The sequence below is a fragment of the Zonotrichia albicollis genome, chromosome 1 (assembly GCF_047830755.1).
Source record: "Zonotrichia albicollis isolate bZonAlb1 chromosome 1, bZonAlb1.hap1, whole genome shotgun sequence".
In the NCBI taxonomy this organism is placed as follows: domain Eukaryota; kingdom Metazoa; phylum Chordata; class Aves; order Passeriformes; family Passerellidae; genus Zonotrichia; species Zonotrichia albicollis.
Window position 1 is genome coordinate 72,540,192 of NC_133819.1, and position 21,108 is coordinate 72,561,299.

The 21,108-nt window shown below is 36.6% G+C and overlaps 1 protein-coding gene across 3 annotated transcripts in view; it reads right to left on the reverse strand.

Annotated features, from left to right (window-relative positions):
- The window catches only part of RELCH (RAB11 binding and LisH domain, coiled-coil and HEAT repeat containing), a 76,932-nt gene that overhangs the window by 42,805 nt on the left and 13,019 nt on the right, over positions 1-21,108 (reverse strand). For 2 of the 3 annotated variants that reach the window (XM_074545000.1, XM_074544991.1), the window contains exons 2-10: positions 17,057-17,146; positions 9,215-9,286; positions 9,050-9,105; positions 8,822-8,935; positions 6,665-6,868; positions 6,484-6,575; positions 5,200-5,508; positions 800-875; positions 324-419 (exon numbers count right to left, since the gene is read on the reverse strand). In XM_074545000.1, coding sequence (XP_074401101.1) covers positions 324-419; positions 800-875; positions 5,200-5,508; positions 6,484-6,575; positions 6,665-6,868; positions 8,822-8,935; positions 9,050-9,105; positions 9,215-9,286; positions 17,057-17,146 — 1,109 coding nt within the window. The remainder of the gene's footprint in view (positions 1-323; positions 420-799; positions 876-5,199; positions 5,509-6,483; positions 6,576-6,664; positions 6,869-8,821; positions 8,936-9,049; positions 9,106-9,214; positions 9,287-17,056; positions 17,147-21,108) is intronic. The other variant, XM_074544997.1, reaches the window with a different exon arrangement.

Consider the following 21,108-nt stretch of genomic DNA (forward strand, 5'->3'; position numbering starts at 1 on the left):
ATAGCCCCTGTTTTTACAAAGCACATTGATATGGTCTTCCCTAACAAAAACATCTGTGCTACCACAAACAGATGGACCTACAGTAACAGTCTTGCTGAATGCTAATGGGTGCCTTAGGCAGAGGAAGGAATATTAGGATACCATGCAGGTTTGCTGAACTCACCTGACAGAGGTGTAAAACCATTTTCTAGGAGCAGAGATGCATGCACAAAAGTAAGAACATGATTGCAAGTAATAGACTTCCATGAAATTAGACACAACATCTTCAAAATTAACAACAAAATAGCGTGATGAAAAAAAAGTAAAATTTCATGGTTCCTCACCTCTCGCTTTGCAAGCAGCACGTTAGGAACAATATGAGGCAGGCAGCGTCCCAGCATTAACATGACACTTTTCTCACTGTCTGCAATTCGAGATACCTAGAAAACCAAGTTGCTTGTTTGCTTTTTTTTTAGACACACAGGAACAGAAAAACAGCATTTGAAAGGAATAATAAAAATTGCAGCAGGCTGATCACTTACCAGAAAACTATTTAATTTATTCCCATACATCAAGCTGTAAGTTTTTGATATGTCAGCAATTTCAAAAGCGTGAGTAGAGACTCAAAGTTCCCAGTAATTACACCTCTATCACTAGGTTCCATATTTAGCATAAAATCTAAGAACATATATTTATTTCTTAACTTCCATGCACATGGATTCATCTTTCCATGTCTTTGTTTCAAAGCAATTATTACTGTTTAACTATTGCTGCCATGCAAAATGAAGGATCTTTTAGTTTATGCCCACTGGAAGTATACCTCTGATCCCAAACGGCTGTCTGCTGACATCCGACAGAAAGACAGTAGTGCTTGATGGAAAGCTGGTGACAATTTCCTGAAATATCATCAAAAAGGGAGAGAGAGAAGAAAGCATAAATCAGAAAGGTGATAAAGCAAGTCCTTTCACTCTGGTTTAATCAGCTAGGTAAAATGACACCCAGAAAGCATGTTTAAGTGATTCATACTACAGAAGTTTTAAAATTATCTTTGACTTTTAGAGTGTTTCATTCGTAGCAAGAAAAAAACGTGAGTGTCCTAATTAAGAAGTTAGATTTAGTTCCAAAAAATATAACATCAAATGGTTGCACAGACAAAAATAGGACTAAGTCATGAAGAAAAGGAAGCTTAGGCAATACAAGAGGAAGCATACAATTATGCAAACGGGGTGGGGCGGGCACAGAAATCACATGAAACAATATTTTTGCTTAATGCTCTGATTCTCCAAATTTGAGAATTAAATAAAAGCATTTGAGTAGTCAGTCAAGTTAGGAGCTTCAGGGTTAAATAGAGTTTGCTCAACTGCCACTTTAGGATCTAACTTTGGATTCAAAAGCTGCCAGAACCTCAAAATCAATCTTAAACTGGTGTCTAAACCCTTTTACAGGGTGCATCTGCACAGGCACTGCCTCATGGCCACATCCAGCACCAGCCAATGCAGCCAAGCTACTCAAAGCCTTAAGCATCCGTATCAAACCCTGATAAAAGCTTCAAAACAGCCATGTCTGAAGAAGGTAATTTGGCAGAAATGTTCTCAGAAAACAATTACTGACCATTACATCAAACAGGCAAGCAGCAGCACTCTATTATTCCCAGTAATGACAACTTCCTCTGCCTTATCTCAGGCCTTGTACTTAGATGCTAATCTAACACTGCCCCATCCACTATGTTTAAAGAAGAAACACATTTGTCTTCCAAAATATGCACAGAAAGCATCTCACCCATTTCCATCATCAGCTGTTTGAGTCCTCTAATGATACTGAGAGGAGGCAACTCCTATTTTTTACGTGGAAATTGGTAACACCTTTGAACCCTCAAAAATACACACATACATTTTTATCTAATAGACTGACACATAATACATCTTACAGTAAATACATAATCATTCACCCTTTTCTAACCAAAAAAGCCTGTTAAAAATCAAAGCTCTTACTTACAATTATTTAAACTAATTCAAGAGGACATCAATAAATATACCAGTTTTCCTCTTCTCACTGTTTAGAAAATTATGATAAATAGGAATTTTTACTTATTGCTTAATTTTTTTAACAGTATGGGTTTTTGAAGTACATTTTAAATTTTAATGAAGGAAGCTTGTTTTAATTCTATTCAGCTTGGTTTTGTGCAAGGTTCACTTTAAAAAAGTTACTAAACTACTTAAATGGTAGCAAGTTGTAAAAGACGTCTTTCACAATATGTTAGTCCTTATGCTGTAAAATATTCTTGAGTGACAGATTTACACACTCTACTCAACACTGTAGAGTTTTTTTTATACTGGGAGAACATTAGCAAGCATTGCAAAGCAGCAGCTTAACATTAACACAGAGGCAAGGTCTTGGCCAGCCCTTTGCCCAGTCTGTCCTTCAACCAGGCCTTCATTCTACAGAAAATCAGATCCTTTCCCACTTGGAATCCTAATTAAAATCCTACATAAGGGCAAAGTTCCATTCCCACTTTGCAAACAATGAAAAGTAAGTATGACAATATGTCACTGAATTTCCCTGTGGGTCAAATAACAGCAAGCTCTGGGCAGCATGGATTCTCTTACAATTGCTGGTTATACTTGGAGTCCAAAAAGCTTCTCCCTAATGAAGTCTAACAAAATCCTTGATGGCTGCACTGAACAAAAACAATAAAAGACCAAGGCCTCTTGCAAACAAGTCAGTGGCAAGTCTCTTCAAGGGGCAATAGATGCCAGCAGTGAAGACATCCAAATATAAGAAAGTACAATGAATAAAAAGCCCAGGCACTACTGTTCTATTCTATATAACCCCAGGACAGAAGAGCCAATTCATTCAAAAAGCCAGGACTGCTGTATACAGAAAACACCTTGTATTTGGTGCAAATTACCACACACCTCAAATTAGTTGAATAAACACATGTGGTGCAGTCTATTTAAACCACTGCTAGTGCTTTGCACTGCCATCTGTTAACTGAGGCATTTTTCCAATGATGGTCATGTCCTCATTTGCCAGCATGCACGCACAGCTGCTCTGAGTGCAGGCACACAAGGCAGGCTCACTTCCCCTTCTCTCTTCCCATCTGGGCAAGATTTATGCCAAGAAAACACTCACAGTAGTAACGATCTTGCCTTTTAGGATAGTGTCTTAGCTGTTAACCCTTCTTAGTACATTCTGCATAAATGATAGTAATTGTCTTCTGTAAATAAATGTGGATTGAAATCAATAAATATCAAGCATTTCCATTGTGCTGCTTCTCCTGCAGATCTCAAAACATTTAACAAATAATCTACTTATTCAGTGAGAAAAATTACTGCATTATTACAAATCTAGGGCATAATCCAGGAAGAAAATTTAGCACTAGATACTGGTCTATAAAACACTGTATCAAACACGCTTTCCTTTGACCCTTTGCTGACATATTAAGCCCAAAGTAGAGTACAAAAATAGCTACATATTACACATGCATTATTTATTTCTGCAGTGAACTGCATTTGAGGGGACTTGTGAATTTAACTCAACGGGGATTCACAGCTTCATTGAACTACTTCTCAACTAAATCTAGGTGCAGTTTAAACAACTGTGAGCAGCAGAACAAATGCTGCTCTAGTCTCTACCATCATAAGTTCCACTGGAAATACACAGCTCATTCCTCACTCAGTGATTTAATCCTGTTTTCATATACACCCTCACTATCCCCAAACCATCAATCTAATATTCATGCACTTAATGCCACCCAGCACTCACCATTAATCTGAGCAAGAAGAAACTTGCAACAAGCCAAATGAAAGTAGGTAGACAAGTACATAGCAAAAGCTTGAAGTTCTGATTACTACACATATTTGTATTGTGCAGTGTACTACACATATCTGGACTTTTAGCTAGGATATGAAAGAAACCTAAAAAGAAAAAATCTGTAAAGCTTAAACCAAACCACTGACCACTTTCCAGAAAAATCTAAGCTGTTCTACTTTCCTGTTAAACACTAGTATAGTCAACTAAGAGAGAATAAATTTGTTATGTGACTCCAAAGTATTATATTCAGAAATCTTTTCTTCTGTCCAATTCTAAAAGTTAAGATATCACTGAAAAAGTAGCCCTGACCCTCGAACTTAGTGCAAGAAGTACAGAAAATCCAGAAAAAGCAGGATTCTTAGAGTTTATAAGAAAAGGTAATTACTAGCAGGATTAGCAACTTCTTTTTTTCCGGTGTTCTTTTTTTCCACCCCACTACAAGGTTGCATTTATTTTTCCATCTGCACAGAATGTCTACACAGATTTCTACTTGGTATTCTGAGATGGAAAGATAATTCCAGAAACAAATTACAGTATCAAAACCAGCAAAAGCTCGCTAAGGGACAAAAGACAAAGCAGGATGGCTGCCTGCTTCCCTACAAACAGCAACAGTAAGATCATAAGGTGATCTACTTGCTTATCTCTGTCCGCAGTGGTAACAATTACAAGTTGTACCTACTCTCATTATGTCTGTGGTCCGCGTTACTCCTGATGACTACAGTGGTTTATCTATCACTTAATGAACAAATCACTTCTCCTTTTCACTACAAAAACACTTGTACAGGTTGAAAGGGCTTTCTCAAGAACACTTGTAAGCACAAACCCAGTCTCCAAGTAATAACACAACATGAATTCCCTAACTTAGTTAAAAGAATCATTGTTACCCAGGGAAGGCGTGCCCCAAAAATCAAAACTCAAAAAAGCAGTATGCCATCAGATACCTTTCTGATAATTACAAAATAAGTAAATGATAAATAGTTCTGCTCTCTAGCAGAGTTATACACATCTACAGAGAAAAAGCAAAAAAATTTCCCAACTCTTCAAGCAGAAGAGAATTATTAAATTAAAACTTAAAAGAGAACAGAACTCTCTTGTCTTCCCATTCACTATTCTGATTTTACCTATTTTTTTGTTCCAACAAACAGGGTTGGGTTCAAAAGCAGAAAGGGAATAGAATTTCTGCAACTTAATACTAAAACAGTAGGTTTGTCATATGTGCTCCTTCCTGAGGAGATTAGGAACACCATAAAAATATCAGCACTGTACCCTAGAGGTATGTTAAGTCTCTTATTAGCCTTCAAAACACAAATGATCTATTCATTTGGCAGAACTTCTCTGTTAGAAAAATATCTACTCACTTTACAAGAATTTTTAATAATATCATGCAGTTTACAACTTATCACTAACCTATTAGGTTTATCAAAGTGGACCGCAGCTTTAGATGATGGAGGACATGAGGACAGTTTCTCTGTCTCTTTAGAGGGCACAGAATTTAGCATATCATCTTTAGAAGTCCTTGAATCCACTTCAGCTGATAAAGCAAGGCTTTTTTCCTCAATGTTTCCATGTTTACTGTCATTCTCAGAGCTCTTGATATCCAAGTACCGTCCATTGTCCTCTGAGACTGTGAGAGGCACTTGTTTTAAAGAAGGATGGGGAGCTACACCATAAACAGTTGACACAGAAAAGTTTTCATTCTTGAGAAGATCTATTTCACTGAAAAAGCAAAATATGAAATGATTTTGTAGCTTTCATATGCTGTTCAAATCACACCACTGCAGCACAGAAACAAAGACAACATGCTGAAGAGCTCAACACATTCTTCAATTCATGTATGTTTAAGAATTCCTTTAACAAATAACTTTGATCACACACACTGTTCAAATAAGCACTAGTTTCATTGAGCACTTTAGTAGATAATTAGTAACAGGAAAAATTTTGCACTGAGTGAGTGAATCAATGAAACAAGTGAGTAGCAACAGTTTTATCTCCTGGCTGAAGTCTGAGCACTGAGACACAAATTGTTACAAGACAGAACACTACCTAGGACGCAAAACATAAAATACTGGAGTGGTGAATCAATATGTACTATCCTATCTGGCTTTGAAAAGGTAACTATCCAAGTCAATAAAGATACTTAAAATTTAAGCACTTTCCCACACACTGCATCAGTACACCTCTTAAGACGAATGATATCTTATGGCTTACAGAATGATATGGTTGCTCAAAACTTCTAAGTATCTTTTTTTTTGCTGCTTTTAAAGATACTGTCATGTCTACTAGTCTCGCTCTTCAGAAACAAAAACTGTGTTGACGTCAGATGTAAAAACAAGCATCTTTCTGACAGTGCTTGCAAGCTGTACACACTAAGGAGTGACATAAAGCTAATTGGAAAAAAAACTATGTAAAACAGATCAGAAGTGATTGTTTTTAAAGGAATAAACAAGTCACACTGAAAGAACAAAATTGGTTACAAAATCAAATTGTACACGTAATACAGGGAAATAGTCAGTTTGAAGTCTCTTCCTTTTTCTAAATCAAATACTATGTATTGAAATGGAAAGACTACCCTGCCCTGAAGAATTCCCAGTAATTTCCTATATCTAAGTCATGGTTCCATATATGTGTTAGAAAGACATTGAAAAGTTCTCCAACATTTATCAAGAGTCAAGTAGGTTGATAAGAACATACCTTTCAAGTCTTTGGATTTGTTCCATCAAAGACCATTTCTCACTGTTTAACACACTAATTTGATCTTCTAATTTTTGCACTATTAAACATTGCTAAACACAAGACAGAAACAGAAGAGTTTAGTACAATAAAGTTAAGCAGTACATCAAACAGCTGCAACATTTCTCCTGTGCAGTCTTACTTCTATTGACTGTGGTGCTGTTTCAAACACAGGGACGGTCCCAAGTATAGGAGTGTCAGCCTCTAACTCGTCATCCTCTACACCAACTGATGCGTCCACCACATCTCTTGCAGCAACATGATGGTTTCCAAAGTCACGGTACAGTTGTAACAGGTCAGGAGGTTTTGGAATATTCAATCCTACATCATCCCAAAGTTCAAAATCCTTCAAAAGAATAAAAGAAACTAAAGCATAGAATATACTTCCTTTTCTTTTCTCTTCCTCATTTGACCACAGGTGATGCAATAGCAAAATAATCACATCAAGACTGCATTGCAGTAAATCAGATAGAAGAATAACTCAGCAAGAAACAATAGTAGAGGAAGGATTCACTTTGTGAATCAAAGCAGTTTGACCACAAAGGCAGCTCTAGGCAACATACTAGAGAGAGTACCTTTCCAACCACATAGGTCACTTTCTCTTTTGCTAAGACATGAACACTTTTTATAATCAGAAATAATGTTGCTCAAATTCTAGCAGAAACCAATGCAGCTGATACAAGGCAGAAATATTGGGTTTGTTCCCATTTCACTCACAAGTGCAGGTCTAATTTCCCTAGGGAAGATAGGCACAGTATCACAGAATCATTCAGTCTGGACAAGACATCTGAGATCAAGTCCAACCTTTGACTGATCATCACCATGTGAACAAGACCAGAGCACTAAGTGCCACATGCAGTCATTTCTTGAACTCCTCCAGGGACAGTGACTCCATCACCTCCCTGGGCAGTCCATTCCAACATTTAACATCCCCATGAAGAATTTCCTCCTGATGTCTAATACAGCTTAAACAGCTCTGTAGAAGACTGATAGTGAGGTGCAAACAACACAAGGGCCTCCTGTCTCAAACAGGTTCTTCCTTTTCTCATTTACATCTTATCACCCTATTAACACAAGAATATTTCATGTCTGTATATACAAGTAAGTTTGTGCACTGTTGCACAGGAGTTGTGATGGTCTCTTTAACGACTTTAAATTTAAAGTATTGGTTTAAACTTTTTTCCTATTGTTCCCAGTCTTCACTATTATTTTTTCCATAGTCTGGTCACATACATTTCTTTGAAGAAATATTATTTTCTCAAATAACTATATGAATAACATAGAAAAAATGTGTCTACTATACAGTAATTTCAGTATGTTTATATTTACTTTTTAGAATTAAGAATTCTGCTTTTTGCTAATTGTCTCACAAAACAAAAACTTCTCAGTCGAGAGCACAAATAGAACAGACTGTCAATCTTTTCTTTTTTGGGGTCTGTATTCTCACAAGTATTTGGATGTTAAGTGCAAATATTCAGTGGAGATGGAAAATTCAGAAATTCTATTTAACAACCTATTTGCTCCACAGATTAGGATATGAAAAGTAGGAAAAGTTTAGGAGACCAGTTTCCCATAAAACTGGATGAAATTCCATATTTAATTCTTCTGGTAATATCCCCATTTTGTGATGAATACATATTGGGTGTTGATATTACAGGATGCTTTGTCTACCCAGAAACGGAACGTAATTAGAACCTTCCAAACATTCTTGCCATCAAATGTAAGCCAACAGAGATATAAAACTGACCATCTTAAGAAAAATGCATCAAAGCATAGCTATGTTGGGAAAGAGCCAGGATAACACTTTATTACCGAGAGCTTATTCAATACTGTACTCAATGCCACAGGTGAGTAAGTACTCTCACACACACACATACACATCCCGAGAAGACAACCAATGAGTAAATTGTATATCCCTGTACAAGTCAACTGAATAGGATCTAAGGAATAGATTACATTTGAGATCCAGATCCTTGACTTCCAGTGAATGTGTGTCACACTAGAATACAAGGAAAACATCTAACGCACAGTATTTCACTTCTTCTTTTGCTTCCTTTAAAAGAATGCAAGCACTCTACTTCCTACAAATTTTGGGAAACTACTGCTCAAACTGCTGTGTCTTCAAACCATGGTTTATATATGAAAATGCTAACTAACATATTTAACTTTTAGAGTACTCATATATATGAAGCAAACTGCATGCACAGGAAAAACCACTTAAGTTCACTTGAGTTTATGACAAGATCACAATATGGAAAGCAGGCGTGCAAAAAACCTCAAACCCACAAGGAAATTTTACCTGATCATGATTTTCATCTGAAAATGTTATTGATGTAAGCTTGTAACTATTCTTCAATAAAAATTCATTAACTAGGAAGTTTAGAGCTCTTTTCTCAAGAGGTCTGATTGGCTCCTGGAAAGAAAAAGACAACACACTAGATCTTTGGTTTATCTTCCTTCCAACTATGGAAGCTTGTTATATTCATATTAAAATCCATGCAAAGTTCATTTATCACCAACCACCTACCTGAATTTCAGGACTTGATTTATAATTTTTTCGTTCCTGCAAAGGAACTTCATTTTCTGGGGAGGAAAAAAGAAGGAACTAAATTTTACTCTCTCACAGATGATGAGCTCAGCTACTTCTACATTGTTTAAAGTAGAGACTTAAGAAAAGGTTTATGTACACCACCTGCAGCCTGAGTCAGGTTGGCTCGAAGGGCCTGTATGGTCTCCTTGGCTTTCCGTAGTTCAAACTCCAGGACTGGACAGGGATTTGGATTAAACACACACAGGCATCCAACCAAGGCAAGGGAAACAAAAATAAAATATAAAAAGCAAGGATGGGTATGAAAAAAAAGATACCGTTTGTATTAAACATAAAGCATGCAATCTTTATGGAATTTATGAACACATGCAGCAGAGTTGGTCTGAAAGCAAACTGGTGAACATTTTCCATAGTTTCACTGGCTTTAGCTCAGCTAAGTCAAAATTTCAAGCTGTCTGACAAGGACTCGCTGTAAGGTTTTGGGAAAATATTTGGGAACTGATGCTGTCAAATGTTTTGGTTTTTTGGGGGGGGCAAGAGGAGTATGTGGGCAATAAGAGCACAGATCTAAATGAAACAAGCATGTTGTGGCAGCAGAGGAAGCTGTCTCCATGTAGCAAAGCTTAAACCATGAAGTGAATGTACAATCCCACTGATACCACAGACTTGATTTGGAAAATAAAACCATACACCAAAATTTTTGTAGTTTAAATGGGGGATCTTGAAATATACTTTATCTTACTGAAAAAAAAAAAGTAACTTTACATTTCTATTTAAAAATAGTGGAGTTTTAGGAATGTCCCATACTTGATTAGCATTTTGAATTCAGTTCACTGAATTCAAATGAAGAGAGATATACAAGACCAAAAACATCCAAAAAATGCAGCTCTTCTGCAGTACTTATAAAAAAAGCTTGAAAGGAAAAAAGTCTTTGCACCATTATTCTTGAAAGTTTACATAGATTTTCAAAGACCTAGAGTCAGCTTTAAATTCAAAAATACTTAATTCTAGTTCTCCACTCTCTTTTAATTCACCTTTCCACTTCCCTGGTCACTCTTATTTGTTTCTCATGTTCCAATGTTTTCTCCAAAAAGGGCCAGTGGTGATTTGTGTGCACTGGGATTTCATGATTTGATGCTAAGGTCGTACATATATAGTGACGTCAAATTTTAACCCCCTGGAGCTTTGCAAAACATATAGCAAATATTCTTTTAATAGTCATTTACATGTGGAACATCTAAGGAAACCTATTTAAGAGATGATAAGATAAATACATCCATTTCACTAATTCTCAGATTAATCTAATCACACTGAAATATGCATTTACCAGAAGGAAGGACTCTTAACTAGTAGAGATGACCACAGAACACCTAACATGCTGAAGTGTTAGATGACCTATTTAGAATAATTTAACATCTACTTTATCCCCAAAAACCCGAAAAATTTTGTAGTGACTTTTAACAAGAAAGTTTCAATGAGGTCTTTAATCACTGCCTGGAAACAATTTAACATGACATTCTGAAATATTTACACAGAACACAAGGCACAGCAGAAACACTGCATTGGCCCTTGCTGGTAAAAAATGTTACTGAAGGCTGCAAATAAAACCAGTTCCTCTTTTGAGCATCTGTAACTAAGACCCGTGGTAATTGGCACTCATGGAAAAAAGATTCACTCAGTTTGCAGTTCTGCATAAAAACTGAAGGAGTTACTACAGTACACCACATTTGCTACATGAAAGTAACTTGTTTGATGCACAGAATTTTACTGCAGCAATACAAAAGCGCAACTGAGGATACAATGAATAAAATATGTAAAATCTCTCTAGTATTCAGCAATGCTGATCTGCAAATACTTCTGTGCAACAAAGGTAGAAAACGCTCTCATGATAAAGTAAGTACCTAATTTTAGCACTTCCTTGCATTTGAGATACTTATTCACAGCTGTAAGATACTAATTTGTTACTTTTTGAAAATTTTAAAGAACTCAAATTTAGAAATTTTTCTTATGGAAATAACTATGTGTTATCATTTTAATCTTGTAAAATATTTTCGAAGACCAGAACAGTTGCAGATCAGGAGTGCCCTGAACTAGAATGATATAAAAAATAAAAGAAGTTAGAAAAACAATGCAAACTATAAAAACTCAGGTATCCAATTAAGGAAAATAGGAATAAGACATGTCTGAAGGCATAGAAAGCCAAAAAACTCATGTCAGACAAACCCATGTCAGACGGCAAGAATTGAATTTTAGTGAACTGTGACGATGCTGACAATTCTTAGAAATCTTTAGGACTTTACCCATTCAACCTTAAAAGTAGATTACTCTGCTGCATGTTTCTGTTACATAGTAGAAGATTCTAGACACAGTATATTTGAGAAGCTGTCCCTTGGTAGCATGTCGAAACAGCCACATAATCCCACCACAACACAGCATTGTTACAGTTGTACCTCATCTAATCTTACTAATGGCGCCATGATAATTGCCATCATACAAACCTTGATGCTTTCAACTCAGTCACAAATGTAGCTTTTATTTTAAGAAGTTTATAGGTGTTTATACAATTATACATGAAAACAGCTGTTACATTAACTTCAGTTAAATGTTAAACTGTAATTAAAAGCTCTTTAAGTTATACTGAAATGTGGTCTTCTGCCAAAACATGTAATAATTTTTAATTCAACCTATCTACCAATGAAATCAATATTAGTAATTCCCATTTGTTGATTCTATAGCATTCTCTTACATAAAAACCTTTTAATCCCTTTATTTGTAATAATTATGAACTCTTGACTTTTAATACAAATGACCTGATGCCTCTCCCCCTCTCCTGTTACAAAGCTGAAGCTATGCCTTCAGAAGCACTGACCAAGCCAAGCTAAAGTTCACCTTCATGCTTGACTAGGCTGATAAAACGTACAACTGCCAGCACTTGGTGTAGGGGCTGACACTCCTTAACAATAATGCACAAAAGTTTTGCTGCAGACAGCCTAAGAAAGGAAAGAATCAGATACTCCTCTGCACCAGGAAAGCAAAGAATAGAAATTTAGAGCCTTGAGGTTGGGTCATCTTCCTACAAGGAAAGGGCATTTCTGAACAAGTTAGTTTGCCTTAGGGGAGAAAACTATGCAAATTTCAATGGCTCTTTTAATAAAAAGTGATGGCTTTTAAATGGCTTTTTTGTTATTAAAAGTTTCTAATCACTACAGCTACTATCCTGAAAAAAATTACAAAGCCTGACTTATAATGGTTGAATCTTTCAAGCAAGCAATGAAGTAATTGGACCAAGGTTTTCAGATCAGCAATTTCTAAATGTTTCAGTTTTCATGAAGCTAACTTGAAAGAGAATTGCATTTCAGGAATGAGTAGCTTGTCTGCTGAGCTTTGAAATTTCAAAATTAAGATTTCTCAAGGGTCTTACTCTATTGACTCATATTTGTTAATGACTTCATAAGCTATGGGATCATAGATACCTACAAAGAACCACCTACAATTGGGATTGGACTAGTTGAGATCTACATGAACAGCAGTCTTGTTGAACCAAGGCCAAAAAGTTGAGGAAATAAACAGTACTTCTAAAATCATCCAGCATTTGTGTAAGCAGTAGTATTTCCAATTACACTAGAATTTTATAATCTACATTTAGAATACCTTGTTCAGATTTTTGCATATTTCACTGTGAAGTACCCAGTACTTCAGATAATGGTAGAAGGGTAGTTTTGTGTTGTGAAGCCACTATATGGCATTTGGACATTTTCTTTTAAAAATAGTTTTTTTCTGAAGTATCAAGGGCCCCTTTGCTTACCCAGGTTTCCTCACTTTCATACTCTTACAAGCTCTTTTGTATGATGGAAGAAAAAAGGCAGCCTTGAAATGTGAAACACTTCAGCACAAAACACAAATAGCCCCAAATCAGAAAGCTGTACTTTAGCACAAGATATGACTACCACAATACAAAAATAAAGACCAGCAGGAAGATTCGTGAGCAAGTGACAGAGAACTTGTCACTCCAATAGTGGGAGGCCAACACTTGACTCAGGAGCCTCATTAATGAAGGTTTGAAGTTAATGAGACAGGACCACCCACAGAGAAGACCTGAACTACAGCAGACTTGTCTGCAGTTTCAGCCCCTGGAGACCTTCTGTAAGAACAACCTTCAACCTGGAAGGAGATTTAAGAGGCTTACAACTCCTTCACAGGTTTAAGACAGGCAATGGGAAGACAAAACCAGATCTGTTTTTGGGATGAACAAAGTACACACACAATGTTAACAAGTGATTGTTGTACTAAGATGCCTTTTGTGCTCTGTTTTTAAGTTTTGATTTTTTAAAAGATTTTCCTCCGATTTTGGTGTGCGCAATTTAATAGTGCCTACTAAAAAAACCCAAAAAAAGGCTCTGTAAAAAGCAGAAACTATGAACCTGAGTCCAGAAAAATTAACTTGTCAAAAATAAATGGTTTTTGAACTGGTTCCCTCCTTTCAAATCTTATTTTTCTAATCAGAGGCCCACAGACTAGCTAGAAATCAATGCAAATACAGGGAAATCTGAGAATACTTATGATTGAAATGGAGTTTGATTATAAGAATTAATTTTATCATCTTTGAAAGCTCAGCATGTGTTTTTGAAATTATTAAATTCTCAAAAATTATTACATTCTCATCTTTTGAGTTGATGACAAAGGCAGGTTAGCAATAATAAACATTTTGAATTATGCAAAGTAGGGGGTTTAGACCATGGCAAATTTAAGATGTGGCAGAAGATTTTCCTTAGACTGAATGTGAGGCAACCTATTTTAAACAAATCCTGTGGGTATTCAAGTTAGGTGTACCCTTATTACACAGGAAGGGAGCAGGTTTCCCATTCTCTAGCTGCTTTCTGGAAATTATGAGCACTTGGAGGAGGTCTACTACCCCTAACAAATCCTTCAGTACTGAGTCTATCCTAGGAGCAATTATTTCAAGCACTGAATACATGACTTTGGATTTAAAAGTTACCAGTCTTAGAGAAAAAGTTGTTTCCATCTAGTAAACCGCAAGCTGTAAGGATGCATTTTGGTTTGTTTCATCTCCTAGTGGATTACAAATGTATAATCCAAATTGTTACATAACTCTCATTTTCATTAAGATCAGGTAGATAAAGAAGAAAATTTGTTTTCTAAATTGCAGTTAGTTTTGTCATACTTTTCCACATCCTGACTGGCTTCTGTGACTTCCATCTTTTCAGTCAAGCAAGTGATAATATTATAGAAGGGACTCAGATCCCTTCCAGCAGATTTCCCAAATGAAAAGCTCTTTTCAGCAACTCCTCAAAACATGCTTGCTTCTAGGCCAAATTTTAATTCTAATTCCAGATGGAATGAAGTGGGCTAATAGCTTTTAAGTACTGAAATCAATTTCAAACAAGAATTGATACAATTATTTCCAGGAATTTTTGAACTGTTAAAACAAACAAACAAAAAATAGCAGCTAAGTCTACACTACTCATAATGGGCAAATGGAATATGGTGGCTTTGGATGATGATATCTGCACAGATTTTTTGATTTGGGGCTTTCTAACATAGTCAAGATACAAAAGTATTTGCAAAGTGGGTATGTAATAACCTCAGTTTTAAAGTCCTTCTGACTCAGAACCAGTTCAGCAGTTTCATTTGGTGACTTATGTGCATTTATGTCCTATCTTTCATTTGATATGATAGGGAACGGATAAGGAAAGCATGTGTTCTGTCCAAACAGTAAAAAACAAAGATAGGAGCAAGAGAAAGGCATTTACAAAGAGAAATGACTCAAACCTCACCTTCAGAACTATCAGAAGAAAAAGACGACTATTGGCTCATGGCCCCAAGCTTTCACAACAGATTACAATTTTAATCTCCTAAGCATCAAAGCTATTAACAGAAAAGAAAGAATTCTAGAAGAAACAAATAAGCAAGATGGACTTCCAGTTAGGTTTCAAAGTGCATTTGCAGCTAAGAACAACTTCAAAAGCAGAAGTTATAAGCCAGAGTTTGTTTAAAGAAGGAACTGGATTTGCAAAATTTTTGAAACCTCTGTTGACATAATTTCTTAATGTACAAAATAAATACTTATCAGTTTTTGAAATTGCTCAGGAAGATAGCTTTAAACATGACTGAGGCAAAATATTTTAAGCAATTATGACTGAACCAGAATTTTAAGTACAAAGAAAATATTTTTGAAAACTTCCAGTCTTTAAAAACATCCAAAAATAATATTGAATCTCATTTCGTTCAAGTTGTTATGTTATTTTTTAAGAACTCTGAGAAACATCTCTAAAGGAACACAGAACTGTAAATATCCTGACATACAATTTCCTCATCAATTACATATGACAGCAGTCAATCACTATATAGCTATTATCAAAAATATTGATCAATTTTACTATTTACTTAAACTTAACACCTAATTTTAGGCTATATTAATTTCATACTGGAAGTGACCAATATTTTGTCACTAATGTTTTGTCAGAAGATTTCTGGTTCTATTGGATGTCAATTCTGACTGGTCTATATTTTCTGTAAGCATCTCTAATCCAATTCTAAGGACAGCTCCAAGCAAGAATCAAACCAGCTCTCTCAGTAACACTATTGCCAAGAAATACGGACTAGAACTAAGAAAAATCTCTTACAAAACCAAAAATAAATAAAATACTGGGATTTCTGCTTGTTTCTTCCTTGCATTCCAGGACACAATTCACAAGGCTTGGGCTCCTTAAACACCGTTTTTTTTGGAAGATTAGCTTTCTATTTACAACCACTGCCTCGTTAAAAAGAACTATGTATATTGAAAAAGAGAGTAGCTAAATAGTAATAAGAATCCAGAAGTTTCCATACAAATTGAAGAACACTAAGTTCCTATAGTACTAGACCAGAACACCAAAACACCTGGATTTGCTTTGAGTTTGCGAATTTAATCCAGTCCTTTAACTCAGCAACACTGGCTGGGTAAGAAAAATGAGATTTTCCCACATTTCAGTCTGACCCAGAGATGAAATTTCAGAATGAAGATCCTTTACAGAACTATGTTTTGTCAGCCTTTTCATTGCTTGGAGTTTCAGAGTAGAGACAATAGGGTGGAAGAGAGACATGGCAGCCTGCATCACCTCAGGTTTCATAAAGCTTAACCATGTGAGCTGAAGTCCCAGCATGGACAACTTCCATTAGCTCAGGATATTGAATACTACTAACTGACAAGAACTAGAGAGAGCTCTGTAGCCATTTCTAGAGAGCTTTTATGGATTTCTCTGTAGAAGCTGAGAATAACTTACTATATGAATTTGGAAAAAAACCTGGACAGAGAAACATGGCTCACATGCAAAAGTGGTTAGTAAAATAATTTCTAACATAAGAGATGTTGGTGATGTAATAGATCCTGAAATTAAAAGTGCCAAAGACTCAGAAAAAAAGGCAAAAACCCCAACCTTATACAACCAAAGAATCAAATAGGAAAAAAAAAAGCACTAGAATTAAGATTTGTAGTGAAGAAGATTTATGAAACTGAGTAAATCCCAAATTTGCTCTGGGTTTGGAGGTGCTTATTTGATCTCAATGAAGGCTATGTTTAAGAGATGACTTGCAATAGATCTTTATGTCAGAAAGCTCTAACCCACACAGTAGCAACAGACCACTATGTAGAGTAATTTAGTGAATGTTTCAGCTTAACAGTAGTAGTCAGCAGGCAATACCAGGATACAGTTCTATTGCCAAAGGCTGGGCACAATTTTCAGGTATACTGGGTGTTTCTGCACTGGTGACATCTGGAATCATACACAAGTACACCTGCCTGAATAGTTACAGAAATTGCAGCAGAAGTGTCCAACATCAAGCAACTAGTTAAACCACCTCAGTGAAATCCTGTCACCTTCAGAAATGTTAATTTAAATATACTTAAGCTAGAAACAAGTTAAACAGAAAACAAGTTAAAGAGAAAAATCAACATTCTGTGATTCCTAAAACATATAGAACACTTACCTGCTACTCTTTCATCCGTTTCTCTATTGCCATCATCAGAGTATCTTGCAAAATCTAAAGAATCAAGAGTACTGATGCTTCCAGCACGATCTTAAGGGGTAGGAGAAAAAAAAATAAAAAATATCAGAAAGAATCCTGAAGAGCCGCCTTTTATAGAGAAAGTCACAGAGAAAGTCAAAACAGCATCTCATTTCAGAAACTATAAATTGGAGGCTACATGTTCTCAAGTTGTACTGCATTTTCTGAAGGTCCGTAAGTAGAGAGTAGATCAGTAAACTTGAACCAAAAATGCAGCACTACAGTAATTTCACTGAACAGACTGTAAGATATTTTTGTTCTCCCTAAAAGATGGCATTTCTAGCCTGTTGACAGCAGATGAGGAGCAGTGCATTGTAGCACTTCCCCTTTTCCACATGGGCCAAGCGCTTTGGCTTGGACACCCAGGTGAGAACATAAAAGAAACCAAACTGTTGTGTGACAAGTTTCAAGCCAGTCCCTTTTAACATCAACTTGTGGCTGCCTCAAACACTCTACTTCCTTTTCCCACGTTTAGTATTTTAAGGCATGTCATTGTGACCAAATACTTTTTTACTTATCTTCTGATCTAGTTCTTAACTTCAGTACATACCCACTTAATTAACATTTTTTAAGGAATGCAGTATCTAACAAAAGCAAAGGAAGCGCAGTTCACGCTATTGCAGGTATAATATTTGCACTCTATAATTAAATTCTGAATTTAAAAAAGAAAAAAAAAATCAAGACATTCAGTAACCAGCATAAGGTTTGGATCTGATCTTGACATTTTTCATTTCACAGGAATGGCAAAGAAAAAATCATCAACCAAAACGCAATTTTGATAAGTCTGTTGAAGCACATATTCACCTTTTTATTATAAAAGAGCACAAATTACTTGGTAACAGAACTTAAAAAAAATTGAACAGTTTCTTAGCACAATTAAACATGCAGAAAGTACCTTAGTATCTTTCCTCTCTTTCTGAAATTAATTTCCATGTAGCACTTCAAGAATAATTTTAATTACATTAGAACTGTTGTCACATTAACAAAGAACAAACTCCACAGAGCTGTCAAAAAACCTCTTATCTGTCAGTGGAAATAGAAGCAATTTCATCACTTGTCAATCAAACTCTGTCATGACTAACATCATTAACTGCTCCTCCCATTCTGCATTATGTAAAAAAAGAAAAACAACCAAAAAAAAACTATTAATTAATTTCTTCGTATATTTGTGCTTCATTTTACTGTAAGGTCTTGTGACATCCCCTCCACATACAGAGCAGCGACCAGCATTGTACTCAAATAAGAACACCTGAATTAAGACCGAATAAAGCATTTACATGTAAAAGATAGAGAGGGACTAAAGTTACCAACTCTAGCTGAGTTCCACAAAATCAAGACTTGCCTGAAAACCTTATACTTTATGTCCATGGAACAGACAGGTTATCACAGTATACACTTTATATCTACCAAAGGGTTTTTTCCTGTTGCAATGCCCTCTTATCCAAACAATGAAACAAGCGCTTGCTCCTCAGTGAGTCTCTACTCAGCCATTAGTTTTAACCTCATTGCTCATATGCAGCTTCCAGTCTCATTCTCTGCATTTTTTTCATACATTAGTCTGATTTAGTAATTCTCTGCAGGCTGTTCCATATAGCTTAGCAACACAGTACAAACTCTTCTTTTTACAGCATCTTTGGAAAATGGACTACTGCACATTTGAAGAGATGAAGTTCAAAAGTAAACATGAATTCATGCAGTATGAAAGTTTTTAGAAATGACTTTTCAAAACACCCAGCACTTTGATAAGTAGATATTGCTCTAACTTATTTCATTGGGAGCTACAAGATCATTTTTTGAAATCAAATTCAAAACAACATTTAAATGGAGATCTCAATGAAAAGCTCATGTTGAAGAGAAGTAACCAAGTCTCACATACAGCATTGTTTATGGCAAAAGCAGAAATAAAACTGTTTCCCCCTGCAGCCTTGCCATGTTCACAGATCAATTTTCTAATTGATCTGTGAACAGAAGCTAAGTAACATCAGAGAAACAATGCTCAAATTTCAACTTAAGTCAACCACACCACTATTATTGAAGCATCCAAAGCCATAAGCAACACAACTTTTTCTTTGTATGTCTAGTGGTGCACTTCAGAGGCCAAGGTTCTCCCCTGAGAAATTATAAACCCAGGCATAAAACACAAACTTATTTGCCAAAGCCAAAACCTTCTTGGAAAAAACCCCAAACCACCAAAACCCAGATGCCTATAAAAAAAGCAGGGGGTAACCACAATCTTTGTCAGGATTTAGACAACAGAAGCTGTTTAAGATCACACCAGCAGCTGTGAATCCAACAACTCTCAAAATCAATCAGTTCTACAACCTTAAGGATCCTACAGGAACAAGCAACACCAAGGGGGTTTATGCTCTCAACACCCAGAAACTGCCTCAAGCACCACTTCTGCATGCACAGCAGCAATTTACAGGGTGGAAACTTGTACATTCACTATTTTGACTTGGCTTTATCATTACCATATTCACAATAAAAGCAAACATTGGACTCCATTTAGGTAGAGGCTGACACTGGGAGGATGCACAAACAGCCAGATTCAGACTGATGAAACCAAGGACGATCTGCTAAGGAACCCCAGCCCTCGTGGGTTTCCTGCTACCATTATTTCACTCTGCCAGTAATGCTGATGCTCCTGCATTACAGAAGTGCACACCCATTAGCACAGCCCGAACCCAAGATGTGCCATTACCAGCACAGTCAGGGCACACAGGAACTGCTGAACAGTGAAGAACAGCAGGCCTGCGCCATGGTCTCACCCACCTCAAGTGTCACCATGGGGAAACTGTGTCTGTGACCTTGCTACTTACCAGTGTCTCTGTAAGCAGGCATCAGAGGAGGTTTAACTCCTAAAACTAATGCCATTGTCCGGAAAATCATGGAATAACATCTTATAACCTCATATTTTACACTTCCATAAGGATGCAGCTGCTCTGCAAGGATTGAGAGGGTGTAAAATATTGGTATCTCTAGCTGCTCAGACTGACCCCGAGAAAAGCTGGAAAGTCTCTTTTCCCAGCCTGGTGCTTGAAGAAGGAGTCATGGCTTTTTATTTCTGGGTCTCAAGGCTGTTTATTGTATCTTATCTATAAAATGCTTTTTCCTGTCCTGCAAAGGTCCGCTCAGTATGACAGCCAGAGGCATTCTGCCTGCCCCTGGGGCAGTGTTATGTCTTTACACTAAAAACTGTGTACAATGTCTACAATTACTTTCCAAAACCTATCACCTATGTTAGCCAATGAGCTTCTACTCTAAACCAATCTGTAAGTGCCAACATCACAGAAGAAAATGGAGGCCAAGAAGAAGGAGGACTGGACACACCCAGATCCCTCCATCTTGCCTCCTGAATCCCCGTTCTAGAAACCCCAAAATCTACTTTTTCAACCCGTGATAACTTCACTACTATTCTACCTAAACTGTTGTGGCTTGCTGGTCTTCATATAATTTTGGTAATTTGCTCCACGGGTCATAATCAAACCCACAGGTGTTTTGGGGTCCATGCCAGGGCTTCTGAGGCCCCTGGCAGGGTCTTGGCCGTCCTGGACAGCCAGAGGGATGTGCTGGGTTCCCACAGGAAAAGGCACCTCCCTGCTGGCAGCACTACAGCCTCATTTCTTGGGAAAATGGGCAGGGCTGTTTGAAGGAAAGGAATCAAAGGGAAAGGCTGTGCTCAGTCACACAGCTCACCTGAGGAATGTGAAATAACATTTGTCTGAAGTACAAACAGCTGTACTACAGGACACTGAGTGGAAGCATTTCAACTACAGCATTCAGAAAAGAGAACTATTTTCTGAACTGAAAGTGAAGAAGAACAAAAAAATTAGAAAACAACATATACTCAATTTTAAAAATCAAAATAAAAATTTGAGTCTCAAGTGATTTGGCAAAGAATATCAAAGCAACTTCTTGTGGAGAAACCACTGAAAAGGAAAAGTACACTTTGGCTGAAATCTGCTTCTTTCCCA